Source organism: Oncorhynchus tshawytscha, linkage group LG08 (genome assembly GCF_018296145.1).
Source record: "Oncorhynchus tshawytscha isolate Ot180627B linkage group LG08, Otsh_v2.0, whole genome shotgun sequence".
NCBI lineage: Eukaryota > Metazoa > Chordata > Actinopteri > Salmoniformes > Salmonidae > Oncorhynchus > Oncorhynchus tshawytscha.
The window spans coordinates 81421412-81446411 of record NC_056436.1 but is presented as its reverse complement, the minus strand read 5'-3'; the positions used below and the strand labels follow the sequence as shown (position 1 = coordinate 81446411).

The 25000-nt window shown below is 42.4% G+C and overlaps 1 protein-coding gene across 1 annotated transcript in view; it reads right to left on the bottom strand.

Annotated features, from left to right (window-relative positions):
• atp10b (ATPase phospholipid transporting 10B) overlaps window positions 1–25000 on the bottom strand; it is a 108656-nt gene that overhangs the window by 15108 nt on the left and 68548 nt on the right. The window contains 2 exon segments of the mRNA XM_042326329.1: window positions 13499–13507; window positions 23440–23466. Coding sequence (XP_042182263.1) covers window positions 13499–13507; window positions 23440–23466 — 36 coding nt within the window.

The window sequence follows — 25000 nt, the reverse complement described above, 5'->3', positions numbered from 1 at the left end:
GCACCATACAGTACCATACAGAACCATACAGTACCATACAGTACCATAAAGCACCATACAGTAGTACCATACAGAACCATACAGTACCATACAGTAACATACAGTAGCTTACAGCACCATAGTACCATATAGCACCATACAGTACCATACAGAAACATACAGTACCATACAGAACCATACAGTACCATACAGTACCATATAGCACCATACAGTAGTACCATACAGAACCACACAGTACCATACAGTAGCTTACAGCACCATACAGTACCATATAGAACTATACAGAACCATACAGTACCATAAAGTACCATACAGAACCATACAGTACCATACAGTACCATATAGCACCATACAGTAGTACCATACAGAAACATACAGTACCATACAGAACCATACAGTACCATATAGAACCATACAGTACCATATAGAACCATACAGTACCATAAAGTACCATATAGAACCATACAGTACCATATAGAACCATACAGTACCATACAATACCATATAGAACTATACAGTACCATATAGAACCATAAAGTACCATATAGAACCATACAGTACCATATAGAACTATACAGTACCATATAGAACCATACAGTACCATATAGAACCATACAGTACCATACAATACCATATAGAACTATACAGTACCATATAGAACCATAAAGTACCATATAGAACCATACAGTACCATATAGAACTATACAGTACCATATAGAACCATACAGTACCATACAGGACCATAAAGTACCATATAGAACCATACAGTACCATATAGAACCATACAGTACAATATAGAACCATACAGTAACTTACAGTAACTTACAGTACCATACAGTACCATAAAGTAACTTACAGTACCATACAGTACCATAAAGTAACTTACAGCACCATACAGAACCATACAGTACCATAAAGTAACTTACAGTACCATACAGTACCATGCAGTACCATAAAGTACCATACAGTAACTTACAGTAACTTACAGTACAATACAGTAACGTACAGTACCATACAGTACCATAAAGTACCATATAGAACCATAAAGTACCATACAGTACCATATAGAACCATACAGTACCATAGAGAACCATACAGTACCATATAGAACCATACAGTACCATAGAGAACCATACAGTACCATATAGAACCATACAGTAACTTACAGCACCATACAGTACAATACAGTAACGTACAGTACCATACAGTACCATATAGAACCATACAGTATCATACAGTACCATAAAGTACCATATAGAACCATACAGTACCATACAGGACCATAAAGTAACTTACAGCACCATACAGAACCATACAGTACCATAAAGTAACTTACAGTACCATACAGTACCATATAGAACCATACAGTACCATAGAGAACCATACAGTACCATATAGAACCATACAGTACCATAGAGAACCATACAGTACCATATAGAACCATACAGTAACTTACAGCACCATACAGTACAATACAGTAACGTACAGTACCATACAGTACCATATAGAACCATACAGTATCATACAGTACCATAAAGTACCATATAGAACCATACAGTACCATACAGGACCATAAAGTAACTTACAGCACCATACAGAACCATACAGTACCATACAGTACCATATAGAACCATAAAGTAACTTACAGCACCATACAGAACCATACAGTACCATACAGTACCATATAGAACCATACAGTAGTACCATATAGAACCATATAGAACTATACAGTACCATATAGAACCATAAAGTACCATATAGAACCATGCAGTACCATATAGAACTATACAGTACCATATAGAACCATACAGTACCATACAGTACCATATAGAACCATACAGTACCATACAGGACCATAAAGTACCATATAGAACCATGCAGTACCATATAGAACCATACAGTACAATATAGAACCATACAGTATCATACAGTACCATACAGTACCATATAGAACATACAGTACCATACAGTACCATAAAGTAACTTACAGCACCATACAGAACCATACAGTACCATAAAGTAACTTACAGTACCATACAGTACCATATAGAACCATACAGTACCATATAGAACCATAAAGTAACTTACAGCACCATACAGAACCATACAGTACCATACAGTACCATATAGAACCATAAAGTAACTTACAGCACCATACAGAACCATACAGTACCATACAGTACCATATAGAACCATATAGAACTATACAGTACCATATAGAACCATAAAGTACCATATAGAACCATACAGTACCATATAGAACTATACAGTACCATATAGAACCATACAGTACCATACAGTACCATATAGAACCATACAGTACCATACAGGACCATAAAGTACAATATAGAACCATACAGTACCATATAGAACCATACAGTACAATATAGAACCATACAGTAACTTACAATAACTTACAGTACCATACAGTACCATAAAGTAACTTACAGTACCATACAGTACCATAAAGTAACTTACAGCACCATACAGAACCATACAGTACCATAAAGTAACTTACAGTACCATACAGTACCATATAGAACCATACAGTACCATATAGAACCATAAAGTAACTTACAGCACCATACAGAACCATACAGTACCATACAGTACCATATAGAACCATAAAGTAACTTACAGTACCATACAGTACCATAAAGTACAGCACCATACAGAACCATACAGTACCATATAGAACTATACAGTACCATACAGTACCATATAGAACCATACAGTACCATATAGAACCATAAAGTAACATACAGCACCATACAGAACCATACAGTACCATACAGTACCATATAGAACCATAAAGTAATACAGCACCATACAGAACCATACAGTACCATACAGTACCATATAGAACCATACAGTATACCATATAGAACCATATAGAACCATACAGTACCATATAGAACCATAAAGTACCATATAGAACCATACAGTACCATATAGAACTATACAGTACCATATAGTACCATACAGTACCATACAGTACCATATAGAACCATACAGTACCATACAGGACCATAAAGTACAATATAGAACCATACAGTACCATATAGAACCATACAGTACAATATAGAACCATACAGTACCATACAGTACCATATAGAACCATACAGTAACTTACAGTACCATACAGTACCATAAAGTAACTTACAGCACCATACAGAACCATACAGTACCATAAAGAACTTACAGTGCCATACAGTACCATACAGTACCATACAGTACCATAAAGTACCATACAGTAACATACAGTAACTTACAGTACAATACAGTACGTACAGTACCATATAGAACCATACAGTACCATACAGGACCATAAAGTAACTTACAGCACCATACAGAACCATACAGTACCATATAGAACCATACAGTATCATACAGTACCATAAAGTACCATAGAGAACCATACAGTACCATATAGAACCATACAGTAACTTACAGCACCATACAGTACAATACAGTAACGTACAGTACCATACAGTACCATATAGAACCATACAGTATCATACAGTACCATAAAGTACCATATAGAACCATACAGTACCATATAGAACCATAAAGTAACTTACAGCACCATACAGAACCATGCAGTACCATACAGTACCATATAGAACCATAAAGTAACTTACAGCACCATACAGAACCATACAGTACCATACAGTACCATATAGAACCATACAGTAACTTACAGCACCATACAGAACCATACAGTACCATAAAGTAACTTACAGTACCATACAGTACCATATAGAACCATACAGTAGTACCATATAGAACCATATAGAACCATACAGTACCATACAGTAGTACCATATAGAACCATACAGTAACTTACAGTAGTACCATATAGAACCATACATCTTTATGTAATACATGTATCACTAGCCACTTTAAACTATGCCACTTTATGTTTACATACCCTACATTACTTATCTCATATGTATATACTGTACTCAATACCATCTACTGCATCTTGCCTATGCCGTTCTGTACCATCACTTATTCATATATCTTTATGTACATATTCTTTATCCCTTTACACTTGTGTGTGTATAAGGTAGTAGTTTTGGAATTGTTAGCTAGATTACTCGTTGGTTATTACTGCATTGTCGGAACTAGAAGCACAAGCATTTCGCTACACTCGCATTAACATCTGCTAACCATGTGTATGTGACAAATAAAATTTGATTTGATTTGGATTTCTTTCACTTTTGACACTTAAGTATATTTTAGCAACTACATTTCTACAGACATTTACTCAAGTAGTTTACTGGATGACTTTCACTTTTACTTGAGTCATTTTCTAATTAAGGTATCTTTACTTTTACTCAAGTATGACAATTTAGTAGTTTTTCTACCACTGGTCTGATGAGACCATGAAGAAACTGTGTTCTGATCATCCAATCAGCAACTCCGGTCTGCCTGTCATTGCACCACAAAGGGCACGCCCACTTAACCAATAGGAATGACTGTTTTGACATTCCCATCCTGAGTTCTTGGGACAGCCCGCCGGCCTCTCGTACTTCCCGACCCAATCAGGAACTCTGGGTAATCAAATTAACGAGGGTGTATCTCCCCATGTCGTGCCATGCCTAGTGTGTGTGTGTGTGTGTGTGTGTGTGTGTGTGTGTGTGTGTGTGTGTGTGTGTGTGTGTGTGTGTGTGTGTGTGTGTGTGTGTGTGTGTGTGTGTGTGTGTGTGTGTGTGTGTGTGTGGTTAATTTAGTAAAAAGGGACCTAGACATTTTGTCTGGAGCCTCAAAGAGCAATTAGGTAAATTAACACTGACCACTGATGGGAGAGAAGGAGAACGTTTTGGCCAACAACGTTTCCAGTGAGGACAGAGCAAGTATATAATTCAAGATAAATCTGAGAAGTAGATAGATAAAGAGGCAGACTAATTTAATTGATGGCTCTGCTGAAATACATAAATTGGATTTCTCTTCACTGCGTACCTCACTGTTCCTACTACCAGATATCTGGACTGCAGGGCAGTACTATAGCCTTACTGCCAGATATCTGGACTGAAGGGCAGTACTATAGCCTTACTGCCAGATATCTGGACTGAAGGGCAGTACTATAGCCTTACTGCCAGATATCTGGACGGCAGGGCAGTACTATAGCCTTACTGCCAGATATCTGGACTGCAGGGCAGTACTATAGCCTTACTGCCAGATATCTGGACTGTAGGGCAGTGCTGTAGCCTTACTGCCAGATATCTAGACTGCAGGGCAGTACTATAGCCTTACTGCCAGATATCTGGACTGCAGGGCAGTCCTATAGCCTTACTGCCAGATATCTGGACTGCAGGGCAGTCCTATAGCCTTACTGCCAGATATCTGGACTGCAGGGTAGTACTACAGCCTTACTGCCAGATATCTGGACTGCAGGGCAGAACTCTACCCTACATATATCCTATAAGTAAAATGTACTTCCTAGAAATTCTGTTCTGATAAAATGGCACATTTTCAACCATCAGGATCTATCACGAAGGCCGCCTTTAATTTAGGAAGGTTTAATATTATGATCAAGATCAAATATTGTTATATAACCTGCGGTCTTAGAAGTTGAGGTCACAAAACCATCTCCCTCTCTCCCTCCTTTCCTCCCCCTCTTCCTCCACTCCTCCTCCTCGCTTCTCTTCCTCCCCTCCTCCTCATCCCATCTCCCTCTCTCCCTCCTTTCCTCCCCCTCTTCCTCCACTCCTCCTCCTCGCTTCGCTTCCTTCCCTCCTCCTCATCCAATCTCCCTCTCTCCCTCCTTTCCTCCCCCTCTTCCTCCACTCCTCCTCCTCGCTTCTCCTTCTTCCCTCCTCCTCATCCCATCTCCCTCTCTCCCTCCTTTCCTCCCCCTCTTCCTCCACTCTTCCTCCTCTCTTCTCCTCCTTCCCTCCTCCTCATCCCATCTCCCTCTCTCCCTCCTTTCCTCCCCCTCTTCCTCCCGTCTTCCTCCTCTCTTCTCCTCCTTCCCTCCTCCTCATCCCATCTTCCTCTCTCCTACACCAAGTCAGGGTCACAGTGAAGAGAAGAGAACGGAGGAGAGGAACGGAACACTTGGAACAGAGCACGACTCACTCTCCGTCTTTGAGCCTGAGCCTGCGTTGCCATGGAAACCACCACCGTGTTGCAGACAGCGAGAGCCAAGAAGAAGTCCAGGTAGAGATCTGTTTCCCGGCAGTGGGCGTGTCCCTCTGCCCCGTCACCACCACCTCTCAGAACACGCTGAAGTAGCTTTCTGTCTGGCACCACCTCTCAGAACACGCTGAAGTAGCTTTCTGTCTGGCACCACCTCTCAGAACACGCTGAAGTAGCTTTCTGTCTGGCATCACCTCTCAGGACACGCTGAAGTAGCTTTCTGTCTGGCACCACCTATCAGAACACGCTGAAGTAGCTTTCTGTCTGGCACCACCTATCAGAACACGCTGAAGTAGCTTTCTGTCTGGCAGAACCAGCTTTCTGTCTGGCACCACCTCAGAACACGCTGAAGTAGCTTTCTGTCTGGCATCACCTCTCAGGACACGCTGAAGTAGCTTTCTGTCTGTCACCACCTCTGTTTCCTGTACACAGGAAGGACAGGGGGGACAGAATGAAACACCATACTGTTCTACTGTACCTCTATGGGACGGTGTTGGTTATTAAAGTATTAATGCAGTATGGGCTTCAGTAAGTTCTTTACAAATGTTGTTGAGTTACAGCCTGAATTTAAAATTGATTCAATTGAGTATTTTTTGGGGGGTCACTTTTTTTGTTACTACCCCCACAATGTCAAATGTTTGATGAACTGCAACCTACTACTGCAATCTTTGATGCAATCTACTACTGCAACCTACTACTGCAATCTACTACTGCAATCTACTACTGCAACCTACTACTGCAACCTACTACTGCAACCTACTACTGCAACCTACTACTGCAACCTACTACTGCAACCTACTACTGCAATCTATTACTGCAACCTACTGTGGATGTGATGTAATGTGATGTTGATATGATGTTGATATGATGTGATTCAATGTTGATGTTGATGTTGATGTGATATAATGTTGATGTGATATAATGTTGATGTGATATAATGTTGATGTGATATAATGTTGATGTGATATATAATGTTGATGTGATATATGTTGATGTTGATGTTGATGTTGTTGATGTTGATGTGATATAATGTTGATGTGATATAATGTTGATGTTGATGTTGATGTTGATGTGATATAATGTTGATGTGATATAATGTTGATGTGATATAATGTTGATGTGATATAATGTTGTTGTTGATGTTGATGTGATGTTGATGTTGATGTTGATGTGATATCAGTAGCCCATGGCATCATGTTGATGTGATATAATGTTGATGTTGATGTGATATAATGTTGATGTGATATAATGTTGCTGTCGATGTGATATAATGTTGATGTGATATAATGTTGATGTGATATAGTGTTGATGTTGATGTGATATAATGTTGATGTGATATAATGTTGATGTGATATAATGTTGATGTGATATAATGTTGATGTTGATGTTGATGTGATATCAGTAGCCCATGACGTAATGTTGATGTGATATAATGTTGATGTTGATGTGATATAATGTTAATGTGATATAATGTTGATGTGATATAGTGTTGATGTGATATAATGTTGATGTTGATGTTGATGTGATATAATGTTGATGTGATATAACGTTGATGTGATATAGTGTTGATGTGATATAATGTTGATGTGATATAGTGTTGATGTGATATAATGTTGATGTGATGTTGATGTTGATGTGATATAATGTTGATGTGATATAATGTTGATGTGATATAGTGCTGATGTGATATAATGTTGATGTGATATAGTGTTGATGTGATATAATGTTGATGTGATATAATGTTGATGTCGATGTTGATGTGATATAATGTTGATGTGATATAATGTTGATGTGATATAATGTTGATGTTGATGTGATATAGTGTTGATGTGATGTTGATGTTGATGTGATATGATGTTGATGTTGATGTGATATAATGTTGATGTGATGTTGATGTTGATGTTGATGATATGTTGATGTGATGTTGATGTTGATGTTGATGTGATGTGATGTTGATGTGATATAATTTGATGTGATATTATGTTGATGTGATATAATGTTGATGTTGATGTTGATGTTGATGTTGATGTTGATGTGATGTGATGTTGATGTGATATAATGTTGATGTGATGTTGATGTTGATGTGATGTTGATGTTGATGTGATGTTGATGTTAATGTGATATAATTTGATGTGATATAATGTTGATGTTGATGTTGAGGTTGATGTGATATAATGTTGATGTGATATAATGTTGATGTTGATGTGATATAATGTTGATGTTGATGTTGATGTGATGTTGATGTGATACAATGTTGATGTTGATGTGATATAATGTTGATGTTGATGTTGATGTGATATAATGTTGATGTGATATAATGTTGATGTTGATGTGATGTTGATGTGATGTTGATGTGATGTTGATGTTGATGTTGATGTTGATGTGATATAATGTTGATGTTGATGTGATATAATGCTGATGTGATATAATGATGATGTTGATGTTGATGTTGATGTGATTTTGATGTGATATAATGTTGATGTTGATGTGATATAATGTTGATGTGATGTGATGTTGATGTGATATAATGTTGATGTTGATGTGACATAATGTTGATGTTGATGTTGATGTGATATAATGTTGATGTTGATGTTGATGTGATATAATGTTGATGTGATATAATGTTGATGTGATATAATGTTGATGTGATATAATGTTGATGTTGATGTTGATGTTGATGTGATATAATGTTGATGTGATATAATGTTGATGTTGATATAATGTTGATGTTGATGTTGATGTTGATGTGATATAATGTTGATGTGATATAATGTTGATGTTGATGTTGATGTTGATGTGATATAATGTTGATGTGATATAACGTTGATGTGATATAGTGTTGATGTGATATAATGTTGATGTGATATAATGTTGATGTGATGTTGATGTTGATGTGATATAATGTTGATGTGATATAGTGCTGATGTGATATAATGTTGATGTGATATAGTGTTGATGTGATATAATGTTGATGTGATATAATGTTGATGTGATGTTGATGTGATATAATGTTGATGTGATATAATGTTGATGTGATATAATGTTGATGTTGATGTGATATAGTGTTGATGTGATGTTGATGTTGATGTGATATAATGTTGATGTTGATGTGATATAATGTTGATGTGATGTTGATGTTGATGTTGATGTGATATAATGTTGATGTTGATGTTGATGTGATGTGATGTTGATGTGATATAATTTGATGTGATATAATGTTGATGTGATATAATGTTGATGTTGATGTTGATGTTGATGTTGATGTTGATGTTGATGTGATGTGATGTTGATGTGATATAATGTTGATGTGATGTTGATGTTGATGTGATGTTGATGTTGATGTGATGTTGATGTGATGTTGATGTTAATGTGATATAATTTGATGTGATATAATGTTGATGTTGATGTTGAGGTTGATGTGATATAATGTTGATGTGATATAATGTTGATGGTGATGTGATATAATGTTGATGCGATATAATGTTGATGTTGATGTTGATGTGATGTTGATGTGATACAATGTTGATGTTGATGTGATATAATGTCGATGTTGATGTTGATGTGATATAATGTTGATGTGATATAATGTTGATGTTGATGTTGATGTGATGTTGATGTGATGTTGATGTGATGTTGATGTTGATGTTGATGTGATATAATGATTGATGTTGATGTTGATGTTGATGTGATGTTGATGTGATATAATGTTGATGTTGATGTGATATAATGCTGATGTGATATAATGATGATGTGATATAATGTTGATGTTGATGTGATATAATGTTGATGTGATATAATGTTGATGTGATATAGTGTTGATGTTGATGTGATATAATGTTGAGGTTGATGTGATATAATGTTGATGTTGATGTGATATAATGTTGATGTGATATAGTGTTGATGTGATGTGATGTTGATGTTGATGTGATATAATGTTGATGTGATACATTGTTGATGTGATATAATGTTGATGTGATGTTGATGTTGATGTTGATGTGGTATAATGTTGAGGTTGATGTTGATGTGATATAATGCTGATGTGATATAATGTTGATGTGATATAATGTTGATGTGATGTTGATGTTGATGTTGATGTGGTATAATGTTGATGTGATACATTGTTGATGTGATATTATGTTGATGTGATGTTGATGTTGATGTTGATGTGGTATAATGTTGAGGTTGATGTGATATTATGTTGATGTGATGTGATGTTGATGTTGATGTGATATAATGTTGATGTGATACATTGTTGATGTGATATAATGTTGATGTGATGTTGATGTTGATGTTGATGTGGTATAATGTTGAGGTTGATGTTGATGTGATGTTGATGTGATATAATGTTGATGTGATATAATGTTGATGTGATATATGTTGATGTGATATAATGTTGATGTTGATGTGATATAATGTTGATGTTGATGTTGATGTGATGTTGATGTTGATGTTGATGTTGATGTGATATAATGTTGATGTTGATGTTGATGTGATGTTGATGTGATATAATTTGATGTGATATAATGTTGATGTGATATAATGTTGATTTGATATAGTGTTGATGTGATATAATGTTGATGTTGATGTGATATAATGTTGATGTTGATGTTGATGTGATGTTGATGTTGATGTTGATGTGATATAATGTTGATGTTGATGTTGATGTGATGTTGATGTTGATGTGATATAATGTTGATGTGATATGATGTTGATGTTGATGTGATGTTGATGTTGATGTGATGTTGATGTGATATCAGTAGCCCATGGCGTCATGTTGATGTGATATAATGTTGATGTTGATGTGGTGTGATGTTGATGTGATGCTGATGTGATATCAGTAGTCCATGGCGTCATGTTGATGTGATATAATGTTGATGTTGATGTGATATAATGTTGATGTGATATAATGTTGATGTGATATAGTGTTGATGTTGATGTGATATAATGTTGATGTGATATAATGTTGATGTTGATGTGATATCAGTAGTCCATGGCGTCATGTTGATGTGATATAATGTTGATGTTGATGTGATGTTGATGTTGATGTGATATCAGTAGTCCATGGCATCATGTTGATGTTGATGTGATATCAGTAGTCCATGGCATCATGTTGATGTTGATGTGATATCAGTAGCCCATGGCATCATGTTGATGTTGATGTGATATCAGTAGCCCATGGCATCATGTTGATGTGATATAATGTTGATGTTGATGTTGATGTGATGTTGATGTGATATAATGTTGATGTGATATAATGTTGATGTTGATGTGATGTTGATGTTGATGTGATATCAGTAGCCCATGGCGTCATGTTGATGTTGATGCTGATGTGATGTTGATGTTGATGTGATATAATGTTGATGTGATATCAGTAGCCCATGGCGTCATGTTGATGTGATATATTGTTGATGTTGATGTTGATGTGATATAATGTTGATGTGATGTGATATATTGTTGATGTTGATGTTGATGTGATATAATGTTGATGTGATATAATGTTGATGTGATGTGATGTGATATATTGTTGATGTTGATGTTGATGTGATATAATGTTGATGTGATATAATGTTGATGTGATGTGATGTGATATATTGTTGATGTTGATGTTGATGTGATATAATGTTGATGTGATGTGATGTTGATGTGATGTGATGTTGATGTTGATGTGATATCAGTAGCCCATGGCGTCATGTTGCTCAGCATGACCATATGTGCAACTACAGATACGGCAAAGAGCCACACCCACTGACCACAGAGTCATAAAAACATTATATGCTGTGTTTTAGGTTGAGTTATTTGAAGTATTTACTATCCAAAACATTCTTGCTTGAGCGGTATGGATACATTGGGTACTCAGCCTAACAAATGCATTGTTTCTATTGTTGTTGTTATCATAAAGCTATAATCTCACCAGTGGACTGCTGAATGCTACTTCCCCCTGGCCACTTCCTTCCTTGTTCCTGTGAGGTCGCTGCGCACCATGGCAACATTGTATTGCTTCTGGGTCATGGTCATGGTTGTCTTCCAGGGTCCATCCTGTCCTCAAAGGGAGTGGTCTCTGGTGGAAGGGAACCTCTTCCTCTGTGTCATCAGCCTCCCCAGGGACAGGCAGACGGATGTCTGGAGAGGAGAGCCAAAACATATTCACTGTACTCACTCAGTATAAACTGGGCCCGTATCTGTTTGTGCTGTACAGCCAACTCCTGTTGATGTTTAATGATCATAGGAGTTGGCTAGACAGCATAAACCGATCCTGGAGCAGATTACAGTCTGTAGACTACAGAACCAGATGAAACTAGAAAGGGCCATTTTTCATCATTACTGGTGCTAGAACCCCTAATTAAAACTGCATCAGCATTTCAGGGGCCTGGCTCAAGGCCAGAGCCCCACAATATTCTGTTTAGTCTTTAATATGAGGAAACATTGGGTTGATAACAGGAGAGAGGTAGATTCCCATAGCAGTACCTGCTAAACTGTGGTCCAGATGGTTGAAACCAGGGTTAAAGTTGATAAGCCAGCGGGGTTTGTGGAACTTGTGATGAGGATACGTAAAGGCACACTCCTTAATTTGTTTATACCATCAAGACTGGACCACCAACAAACATCAATGCTGAAGCAAGTCCTATTAAAATACCAAAAAAACAACTAAGCAGACAACGAGTGGAAGAGCTCAAATTACATCCAGCGACCTTGACAGTCACAATCAACTAATGCTATTTGAACAGCAGGGCATGTTCAACTGGTTTCAGTTCCCATTGTTTCTTCACAGTTCCCATTGTTTCTTTACAGTTCCCATTGTTTCTTTACAGTTACCATTGTTTCTTTACAGTCCCCATTGTTTCTTTACAGTTCCCATTGTTTCTTTATAGTTCCCATTGTTTCTTTACAGTTCCCATTGTTTCTTTACAGTTCCCATTGTTTCTTTACAGTTCCCATGGTTTCTTTATAGTTCCCATTGTTTCTTTATAGTTCCCATTGTTTCTTTACAGTTCCCATTGTTTCTTTACAGTTCCCATAGTTTCTTTACAGTTCCCATTGTTTTTTTACAGTTCCCATTGTTTCTTTACAGTTCCCATTGTTTCTTTACAGTTCCCATTGTTTCTTTACAGTTCCCATTGTTTCTTTACAGTTCCCATTGTTTCTTTATAGTTCCCATTGTTTCTTTACAGTTCCCATTGTTTCTTTACAGTTCCCATTGTTTCTTTACAGTTCCCATTGTTTCTTTACAGTTCCCATTGTTCCCATGACGGTGCATCTTCTGAACACCATCTTGTTCTCTGTGAGGGTACCAGTCTTGTCCGAGAAGACGTAGTGAATCTGTCCCAGGTCCTCAGTGATGTTGAGGGTTCTACACTGGACTCTGCTGTCTGTCTCTTCATCATACAGGTCTATGTCGTTAGTGATGAAGAACACCTGACCCGCCTTCACAATTTCAATGGATACGTACAAGGAGATGGGAATCAGGATCTGAAGGAGAAGGAAGAGAGGAGGGAGGAAGAGATGAGTAGAGAGAACAGGATGAGTAGAGAGGAGGGTAAGAACAGGATGAGAGGAGAGGAGGGTAAGAACAGGATGAGAGGAGAGGAGGGTAAGAACAGGATGAGTAGAGAGGAGGGTAAGAACAGGATGAGAGGAGAGGAGGGTAAGAACAGGATGAGAGGAGAGGAGGGTAAGAACAGGATGAGAGAGAGGAGGGTAAGAACAGGATGAGAGGAGAGGAGGGTAAGAACAGGATGAGAGGAGAGGAGGGTAAGAACAGGATGAGAGGAGAGGAGGGTAAGAACAGGATGAGAGGAGAGGAGGGTAAGAACAGGATGAGAGGAGAGGAGGGTAAGAACAGGATGAGAGGAGAGGAGGGTAAGAACAGGATGAGAGGAGAGGAGGGTAAGAACAGGATGAGAGGAGAGGAGGGTAAGAACAGGATGAGTAGAGAGGAGGGTAAGAACAGGATGAGAGGAGAGGAGGGTAAGAACAGGATGAGAGGAGAGGAGGGTAAGCACAGGATGAGTAGAGAGGAGGGTAAGAACAGGATGAGTAGAGAGGAGGGTAAGAACAGGATGAGAGGAGAGGAGGGTAAGAACAGGATGAGAGGAGAGGAGGGTAAGAACAGGATGAGAGGAGAGGAGGGTAAGAACAGGAGGAGTAGAGAGGAGGGTAAGAACAGGATGAGAGAGAGGAGGGTAAGAACAGGAGGAGAGGAGAGGAGGGTAAGAACAGGATGAGAGGAGAGGAGAGGAGGGTAAGAACAGGATGAGAGGAGAGGAGGGTAAGAACAGGAGGAGAGGAGAGGAGGAGGGTAAGAACAGGATGAGAGGAGAGGAGGGTAAGAACAGGATGAGTAGAGAGGAGGGTAAGAACAGGATGAGAGGAGAGGAGGGTAAGAACAGGAGGAGAGGAGAGGAGGGTAAGAACAGGATGAGAGGAGAGGAGGGTAAGAACAGGATGAGAGGAGAGGAGGGTAAGAACAGGAGGGAAGGAGAGGAGGGTAAGAACAGGATGAGTAGAGAGGAGGGTAAGAACAGGATGAGAGGAGAGGAGGGTAAGAACAGGATGAGAGGAGAGGAGGGTAAGCACAGGATGAGTAGAGAGGAGGGTAAGAACAGGATGAGTAGAGAGGAGGGTAAGAACAGGATGAGAGGAGAGGAGGGTAAGAACAGGATGAGAGAGGAGGGTAAGAACAGGATGAGAGGAGGGTAACAACAGGATGAGAGGGAGAGAAGGGTAAGAACAGGATGAGTAGAGAGGAGGGTAAGAACAGGATGAGAGGAGAGGAGGGTAAGAACAGGATGAGAGGAGAGGAGGGTAAGAACAGGATGAGTAGAGAGGAGGGTAAGAACAGGAGGAGAGGAGAGGAGGGTAAGAACAGGATGAGAGAGAGGAGGGTAAGAACAGGAGGAGAGGAGAGGAGGGTAAGAACAGGATGAGTAGAGAGGAGGGTAAGAACAGGATGAGAGGAGAGGAGGGTAAGAACAGGATGAGTAGAGAGGAGGTAAGAACAGGATGAGAGGAGAGGAGGGTAAGAACAGGATGAGAGGAGAGGAGGGTAAGAACAGGATGAGAGGAGAGGAGGGTAAGAACAGGATGAGTAGAGAGGAGGGTAAGAACAGGATGAGAGGAGAGGAGGGTAAGAACAGGATGAGAGGAGAGGAGGGTAAGAACAGGATGAGTAGAGAGGAGGGTAAGAACAGGATGAGAGGAGAGGAGGGTAAGAACAGGATGAGAGGAGAGGAGGGTAAGAACAGGATGAGTAGAGAGGAGGGTAAGAACAGGATGAGAGGAGAGGAGGGTAAGAACAGGATGGGAGGAGAGGAGGGTGAGAACAGGATGAGAGGAGAGGAGGGTAAGAACAGGATGAGAGGAGAGGAGGGTAAGAACAGGATGAGTAGAGAGGAGGGTAAGAACAGGATGAGAGGAGAGGAGGGTAAGAACAGGATGAGAGGAGAGGAGGGTAAGAACAGGATGAGAGGAGAGGAGGGTAAGAACAGGATGAGTAGAGAGGAGGGGGTAAGAACAGGATGAGAGGGAGAGGGTAAGAACAGGATGAGAGGAGAGGAGGGTAAGAACAGGATGAGTAGAGAGGAGGGTAAGAACAGGATGAGTAGAGAGGAGGGTAAGAACAGGATGAGAGGAGAGGAGGGTAAGAACAGGATGAGAGGAGAGGAGGGTAAGAACAGGATGAGAGGAGAGGAGGGGTAAGAACAGGAGGAGTAGAGAGGAGGGTAAGAACAGGATGAGAGGAGAGGAGGGTAAGAACAGGAGGAGAGGAGAGGAGGGTAAGAACAGGATGAGAGGAGAGGAGAGGAGGGTAAGAACAGGATGAGAGGAGAGGAGGGTAAGAACAGGAGGAGAGGAGAGGAGGGTAAGAACAGGATGAGAGGAGAGGAGGGTAAGAACAGGATGAGTAGAGAGGAGGGTAAGAACAGGATGAGAGGAGAGGAGGGTAAGAACAGGAGGAGAGGAGAGGAGGGGGTAAGAACAGGATGAGAGGAGAGGAGGGTAAGAACAGGATGAGAGGAGAGGAGGGTAAGAACAGGAGGGAAGGAGAGGAGGGTAAGAACAGGATGAGTAGAGAGGAGGGTAAGAACAGGATGAGAGGAGAGGAGGGTAAGAACAGGATGAGAGGAGAGGAGGGTAAGCACAGGATGAGTAGAGGAGGGTAAGAACAGGATGAGTAGAGAGGAGGGTAAGAACAGGATGAGAGGAGAGGAGGGTAAGAACAGGATGAGAGGAGGGTAAGAACAGGATGAGAGGAGGGTAACAACAGGATGAGAGGAGAAGGGTAAGAACAGGATGAGTAGAGAGGAGGGTAAGAACAGGATGAGAGGAGAGGAGGGTAAGAACAGGATGAGAGGAGAGGAGGGTAAGAACAGGATGAGTAGAGAGGAGGGTAAGAACAGGAGGAGGAGAGGAGGGTAAGAACAGGATGAGAGGAGAGGAGGGTAAGAACAGGAGGAGAGAGAGGAGGGTAAGAACAGGATGAGTAGAGAGGAGGCAAGAACAGGATGAGAGGAGAGGAGGGTAAGAACAGGATGAGTAGAGAGGAGGGTAAGAACAGGATGAGAGGAGAGGAGGGTAAGAACAGGATGAGAGGAGAGGAGGGTAAGAACAGGATGAGAGGAGAGGAGGGTAAGAACAGGATGAGTAGAGAGGAGGGTAAGAACAGGATGAGAGGAGAGGAGGGTAAGAACAGGATGAGAGGAGAGGAGGGTAAGAACAGGAGGAGAGGAGAGGAGGGTAAGAACAGGATGAGAGGAGAGGAGGGTAAGAACAGGATGAGTAGAGAGAGGAGGGTAAGAACAGGATGAGAGGAGAGGAGGGTAAGAACAGGAGGAGAGGAGAGGAGGGTAAGAACAGGATGAGAGGAGAGGAGGGTAGAACAGGATGAGAGGAGAGGAGGGTAAGAACAGGAGGGGAAGAGAGGAGGGTAAGAACAGGATGAGTAGAGGAGGGTAAGAACAGGATGAGAGGAGAGGAGGGTAAGAACAGGATGAGAGGAGAGGAGGGTAAGCACAGGATGAGTAGAGAGGAGGGTAAGAACAGGATGAGTAGAGAGGAGGGTAAGAACAGGATGAGAGGAGAGGAGGGTAAGAACAGGATGAGAGGAGAGGAGGGTAAGAACAGGAGGAAAGGAGAGGAGGTAAGAACAGGATGAGAGGAGAGGAGGGTAAGAACAGGAGGAGAGGAGAGGAGGTAAGAACAGGAGGAGAGGAGAGGAGGGTAAGAACAGGAGGAGGGAGGGTAAGAACAGGATGAGAGGAGGAGGGGGTAAGAACAGGAGGAGAGGAGAGGAGGGTAAGAACAGGAGGAGAGGAGAGAGAGGGGTAAGAACAGGAGAGAGGAGAGGAGGGTAAGAACAGGATGAGAGGAGAGGAGGGGTAAGAACAGGAGGAGAGAGAGGAGGGTAAGAACAGGATGAGAGGGAGAGGAGGAGGGTAAGAACAGGAGGAGAGGAGAGGAGGGTAAGAACAGGAGGAGAGGAGAGGAGGGTAAGAACAGGAGGGGAAGGAGAGGAGGGTAAGAACAGGAGGAGAGGAGAGGGGGTAAGAACAGGATGAGAGGAGAGGAGGGTAAGAACAGGATGAGAGGAGAGGAGGGTAAGAACAGGAGGAGAGGAGAGGAGAGGAGGTAAGAACAGGAGGAGAGAGGAGAGGAGGGTAAGAACAGGAGGAGGAGAGAGGGTAAGAACAGGAAGAGATGAGAGGAGGGTAAGAACAGGAGGAGAGGAGAGGAGGGTAAGAACAGGAGGAGAGGAGAGGAGGGTAAGAACAGGAGGGAGAGGAGAGGAGGGTAAGAACAGGAGGAGAGGAGGGTAAGAACAGGAGGAGAGGAGAGGAGGGTAAGAACAGGATGAGAGGAGAGGAGGGTAAGAACAGGATGAGAGGAGAGGAGGTAAGAACAGGATGAGAGGAGAGGAGGGTAAGAACAGGATGAGAGGGGGAGAGGGTAAGAACAGGAGGAGAGGAGAGGAGAGGAGGGTAAGAACAGGAGGAGAGGAGGGAGAGGAGGGTAAGAACAGGATGAGAGGAGAGGAGGGTAAGAACAGGAGGAGAGGAGAGGAGGGTAAGAACAGGAGGAGAGGAGAGGAGGGTAAGAACAGGAGGAGAGGAGAGGAGGGTAAGAACAGGAGGAGAGGAGAGAGGAGAGGAGGGTAAGAACAGGAGAGAGAGAGGAGAGGAGGGTAAGAACAGGATGAGAGGAGAGGAGGGTAAGAACAGGATGAGAGGAGAGGAGGGTAAGAACAGGAGGAGAGGAGAGGAGGGTAAGAACAGGATGAGAGGAGAGGAGAGGAGGGTAAGAACAGGATGAGAGGAGAGGAGGGTAAGAACAGGAGGAGAGGAGAGGAGAGGAGGGTAAGAACAGGGGAGAGGAGAGGAGAGGAGGTAAGAACAGGATGAGATGAGAGGAGAGGAGGGTAAGAACAGGATGAGAGGAGAGGAGAGGAGGGTAAGAACAGGATGAGAGGAGAGGAGGGTAAGAACAGGATGAGAGGAGAGGAGGGTAAGAACAGGATGAGAGGAGAGGAGAGGAGAGGAGGGTAAGAACAGGATGAGAGAGAGAGGTAAGAACAGGATGAGAGGAGAGGAGGGGTAAGAACAGGATGAGAGGAGAGGAGGGTAAGAACAGGATGAGAGGAGAGGAGAGGAGAGGAGGGTAAGAACAGGATGAGAGGAGAGGAGGAGGGTAAGAACAGGAGGAGAGGAGAGGAGGGTAAGAACAGGAGGAGAGAGAGGAGGGTAAGAACAGGAGGAGAGGAGAGGAGGGTAAGAACAGGAGGAGAGGAGAGGAGGGTAAGAACAGGAGGAAAGGAGAGGAGGGTAAGAACAGGAGGAAAGGAGAGAGGTAAGAACAGGAGGAGGAGAGGAGGGTAAGAACAGGAGGAGAGGAGAGGAGAGGAGGGTAAGAACAGGATGAGAGGAGAGGAGGGTAAGAACAGGAGGAGAGAGAGGAGGGTAAGAACAGGATGAGAGGAGAGGAGGGCAAGAACAGGAGGAGAGGAGAGGAGGGTAAGAACAGGAGGGGAGAGGAGGGAGGAGGAGGGAAAGAGAGGAGGGTAAGAACAGGAGGAGAGGAGAGGAGGGTAAGAACAGGAGGAGAGGAGAGGAGGGTAAGAACAGGAGGAGAGGAGAGGAGGGTAAGAACAGGAGGAAAGGAGAGGAGGGTAAGAACAGGAGGAGAGAGGAGAGGAGGGTAAGAACAGGATGAGAGGAGAGGAGGGTAAGAACAGGATGAGAGGAGAGGAGGGTAAGAACAGGAGGAAAGAGAGGAGGGTAAGAACAGGAGAGGAGAGGAGGGTAAGAACAGGAGGAGAGGAGAGGAGGTAAGAACAGGATGAGAGAGAGGAGGGTAAGAACAGGAGGAGAGGAGAGGAGGGTAAGAACAGGAGGAGAGGAGAGGAGGGTAAGAACAGGAGGAGGAGAGGAGGGTAAGAACAGGAGGAGAGGAGAGGAGAGGAGGGTAAGAACAGGATGAGAGGAGGAGAGGAGGGTAAGAACAGGATGAGAGGAGAGGAGGGTAGAACAGGAGGAAAGGAGAGGAGGGTAAGAACAGGAGGAGAGGAGAGAGGGTAAGAACAGGAGGAGAGGAGAGGAGGTAAGAACAGGATGAGAGGAGAGGAGGGTAAGAACAGGATGAGAGGAGAGGAGGGTAAGAACAGGAGGGAGAGGGTAAGAACAGGATGAGAGGAGAGGAGAGGAGGGTAAGAACAGGATGAGAGGAGGAGGGTAAGAACAGGAGGAGAGGAGGAGGTAAGAACAGGAGGAGAGGAGAGGAGGGTAAGAACAGGAGGAGAGGAGAGGAGGGTAAAGAGGAGGAGAGGAGAGGAGGGTAAGAACAGGATGAGGAAAGGAGAGGAGGGTAAGAACAGGATGAGAGGAGAGGAGAGGGGAGGGTAAGAACAGGATGAGAGGAGAGGAGAGGAGGGTAAGAACAGGATGAGAGGAGAGGAGAGGAGGGTAAGAACAGGATGGAGGAGAGAGGAGAGGAGGGTAAGAACAGGATGAGAGGAGAGGAGAGGAGGGTAAGAACAGGAGGAGAGGAGAGGAGGGTAAGAACAGGAGGAGAGGAGAGGGGTAAGAACAGGAGGAGAGGAGAGGAGAGGGGTAAGAACAGGATGAGAGGAGAGGAGGGTAAGAACAGGAGGAGAGGAGAGGAGAGGAGGGTAAGAACAGGAGGAGATGAGAGGAGGGTAAGAACAGGATGAGAGGAGAGGAGGGTAAGAACAGGATGAGAGGAGAGGAGGGTAAGAACAGGAGGAGAGGAGAGGAGGGTAAGAACAGGATGAGAGGAGAGGAGGGTAAGAACAGGATGAGAGGAGAGGAGGGTAAGAACAGGAGGAGAGGAGAGGAGGGTAAGAACAGGAGGAGAGGAGAGGAGGGTAAGAACAGGATGAGAGGAGAGGAGGGTAAGAACAGGAGGAGAGGAGGGTAAGAACAGGATGAGTAGAGAGGAGGGTAAGAACAGGATGAGAGGAGAGGAGGGTAAGAACAGGAGGAGAGGAGAGGAGGGTAAGAACAGGAGGAAACGAGAGGAGGGTAAGAACAGGAGGAGAGGAGAGGAGAGGAGGGTAAGAACAGGATGAGAGGAGAGGAGAGGAGGGTAAGAACAGGAGGAGAGGAGAGGAGGGTAAGAACAGGATGAGAGGAGAGGAGAGGAGGGTAAGAACAGGATGAGAGGAGAGGAGAGGAGGGTAAGAACAGGATGAGAGGAGAGGAGAGGAGGGTAAGAACAGGATGAGAGGAGAGGAGAGGAGGGTAAGAACAGGAAGAGAGGAGAGGAGGGTAAGAACAGGAGGAGAGGAGAGGAGGGTAAGAACAGGAGGAGAAGAGAGGAGAGGAGGGTAAGAACAGGATGAGAGGAGAGGAGGGTAAGAACAGGATGAGAGGAGAGGAGGGTAAGAACAGGATGAGAGGAGAGGAGGGTAAGAACAGGAGAGAGGAGAGGAGGGTAAGAACAGGAGGAGATGAGAGGAGGGTAAGAACAGGAGGAGAGGAGAGGAGGGTAAGAACAGGATGAGAGGAGAGGAGGGTAAGAACAGGATGAGAGGAGAGGGAGAGGAGAGGAGGGTAAGAACAGGATGAGAGGAGAGGAGGGTAAGAACAGGAGGAGAGGAGAGGAGGGTAAGAACAGGAGGAGAGGAGAGGAGGGTAAGAACAGGATGAGGAGTAAGAACAGAGGGGAGGTAAGAACAGGATGAGAGGAGAGGAGAACAGGATGAGAGAGGAGAGAGGTAAGAGCAGGAGGAGAGGAGAGGAGGGTAAGAACAGGATGAGAGGAGAGGAGGTAAGAACAGGAGGAGAGGAGAGGAGGGTAAGAACAGGATGAGAGGAGAGGAGGGTAAGAACAGGAGGATGAGTAGAGAGGAGGGGTAAGAACAGGATGAGAGGAGAGGAGAGGAGGGTAAGAACAGGATGAGAGGAGAGGAGAGGAGGGTAAGAACAGGAGGAGAGGAGAGAGAGGAGGTAAGAAAGAAAAAGGACAGTAAGGACAGGTGGATTAATCACACTCCTCTACCTCAGAACAGGGGTTGTTTCTGTCACTTTTTCCTCCCTCCTTTCCCCTCTTCTTCTTCACTCTATATACTGATGGCCGGCCAATGACTGATGTTAAAATGTCTTCCTATAAAAGTCCATGGATTACAACATTAATCTTGCTGGACCTGATCAATGTTTACATTACTTCCTAGACTCTTAGAAAAAAAATGCAATCTTGAACCTTGCCATAGGAAAACCCTTGTCAAGAACCTTTTTGGTTCCAAGTAGAACCCTTTTGGTTCCAGGTTAGAACCCATTCGAGTTCCATGTAAAACCCTTCACGCAAAGAAGTTCTACATGGACACCAAATGAGTTCTAACAGGAACCAAAAAGTGTTCGTCGGTGGGGACAGCCTTGATGAGTGTATAAAGTTCAATGGATTAGAAAGTTAACCTTACGACCTGATCCTGATCACTGTTCAATGTCTTCCTATAAAGGTCACTGGATGAGAACATTAACCTTGGCTAGTGAATGTGTTGTTTTGACCACGCCCTCCCTCCTTGCTCCTGGCCCTGCCTCTTCCACCCATCCATGTGTTAATATGGACAGAAAAGAGCAGAAGCTTTGTGAGCTGTCCTATCAGGCCCGGTGTCTAGTTAAGTAGTTATTAACCCTGCGAGCTGAAGTGTGTCCCAAATGGCACCCTATTCCCTACTTAGTCCACAATTTTTTTTGCCAGGGCCTATGGGGCTCTGGTCAAAAGTAGTGCACTATGTAGGGAATAAGGTGTCATTGGCACTTAACATCTTTATACAGTGCATTGCTAGAAGATGCAGTTGTCTTGGCTATATCAGTACGTAGACCTATATGTTGATAGGGAAGGTATATTAGTACAATATGATGTAGTAATTGTATGGTAATTAATGTAGGGTAGGTTAACTTTACCTAGTTCTCTATACGGCTTGGTATGGTTTACAAATATATTATCATCAGGTCTTTATGTAGGTGTGTATCCTTCAAATATTGTGTTACCATGATTGTATGGTATTGGAATTGAGGTGAACTGCAGGTTCAACTTACCAAGCGCTCCTATAAGGCACATGCAGAAGAGCACAATGACACAAAAGAGCACGTCCATGTTCATCTTGCGTTCCAGTTTGTACCTGTACCTGCGTTTGTACCTGGGTCTGTAGTTATTTAGCATGGACTTGGTCTCACGGCCTGAAACAAGAGATGAGTGAAACGCTGTAGCGGTGCCAACCTGGCCAGTGGCGAGCCGCTAGTAAACCGCTACGTGGTCGCAAGCGGGGTAAGTGTTTACTCAAACGAGGCTCGTCGTCTTTTCTGGTGTTTTAATTTAAACACTCAAATGTTCCGATTGCTGTAATTAACGAACTTCGTAAATGTAATCACTTAACCAGGAACGTAAAGTTGTAACAGTAGAGCAGAGGTCAGAGGTCAGAGGTCAGAGGTCATATTCACCTGCGTACACCACGAACCCAGCTGCGTGGTCTGTGTTTCTGACGGTACACCCCCTCAGCAGCAGACTGTCAATCCTAAAGCCCAACTTCCTGATATCAGCCGTCTCTCTGCAGAGAGACATTCTTTTACACTCACGTCTCATTAGGTATTCATTACCCCCTATATATTCTCCATGGACATGTCCAAAATGGCACCCAAAAGTAGTGCGTCCAAATGTAGTGCACTACATAGGGAATAGGGTGCCATGCCCTACGGCCCTAGTCGAAAGTAGTGCACTACATAGGGAACAGGATGCAATTTCAGACGCAGGCTATTCATTAATTCTCTCCCTTTATGGCCTAACTGGACTGGAGAGTGGACATAGCAGCTGCTATAAAAGCTACGGGGCTCTAAGAACGTCGGTGAGAAGCTGCTAGAGCCGTAAAGTATTGGTTTATTTAGAGCATCAGGAGAAATACAGTAAAGTAATGGTTTATTTAGAGCATCAGGAGAAATACAGTAAATTAATGGTTTATTTAGAGCATCAGGAGAAATACAGTAAAGTAATGGTTTATTTAGAGCATCAGGAGAAATACAGTAAAGTAATGGTTTATTTAGAGCATCAGGAGAAATACAGTAAAGTAATGGTTTATTTAGAGCATCAGGAGAAATACAGTAAATTAATGGTTTATTTAGAGCATCAGGAGAAATACAGTAAAGTAATGGTTTATTTAGAGCATCAGGAGAAATACAGTAAAGTAATGGTTTATTTAGAGCATCAGGAGAAATACAGTAAAGTAATGGTTTATTTAGAGCATCAGGAGAAATACAGTAAAGTAATGGTTTATTTAGAGCATCAGGAGAAATACAGTAAAGTAATGGTTTATTTAGAGCATCAGGAGAAATACAGTAAGTAATGGTTAATTTGGAGCATCAGGAGAAATACAGTTAATGGTTAATTTGGAGCATCAGGAGAAATACAGTAAAGTAGTGGTTTATTTAGGGCATCAGGAGAAATACAGTAAAGTAATGGTTTATTTAGAGCATCAGGAGAAATACAGTAAAGTAATGGTTTTATTTAGGGCATCAGGAGAAATACAGTAAAGTAATGGTTTATTTAGAGCATCAGGAGAAATACAGTAAAGTAATGGTTTATTTAGAGCATCAGGAGAAATACAGTAAAGTAATGGTTTATTTAGAGCATCAGGAGAAATACAGTAAAGTATTGGTTTATTTAGAGCATCAGGAGAAATACAGTAATGTAATGATTAATTTGGAGCATCGGGAGAAATACAGTAAAGTAATGGTTAATTTGGAGCATCAGGAGAAATACAGTAAAGTAGTGGTTTATTTAGGGCATCGGGAGAAATACAGTAAAGTAATGCTTTATTTAGAGCATTGGGAGAAATACAGTAACGTATTCATCCATTTAGCTTGGCTTCATTCATACACAACATGACTGGTTTGGTTGGCCTCTTTGATACAGTATAATAGTGTTGTTGTTGTTGTTGTTGTTGTTGTTACTACTCACATGTAACCTTTGAAATGATTGAGTTTGTCGTTGGGTTTTTCAACGACTACTTTGCTGTTGAAGTGTTGTGGATTAAAGAAAATATGAAAATAAAAATAAAATACACACATTCAAACTGTTTAAGGCAGGAAGGACAGTTTCCCAGAGCTGGAATGTGTTTCGATGGTTCCAGAATCCATTACAACAAACCTGTAATTCCAGAAGCTTTCATTATAACTCATGAATGCAAAGACACATTATTTCAAAGAATGTTGGCCTTTCATAATGACACAGTGAGGCCTTCATAATGACACAGTGAGGCCTTTCATAATGACACAGTGAGGCCATAAATGACACAGCGAGGCCTTTCATAATGACACAGTGAGGCCTTTCATAATGACACAGTGAGGCCTTT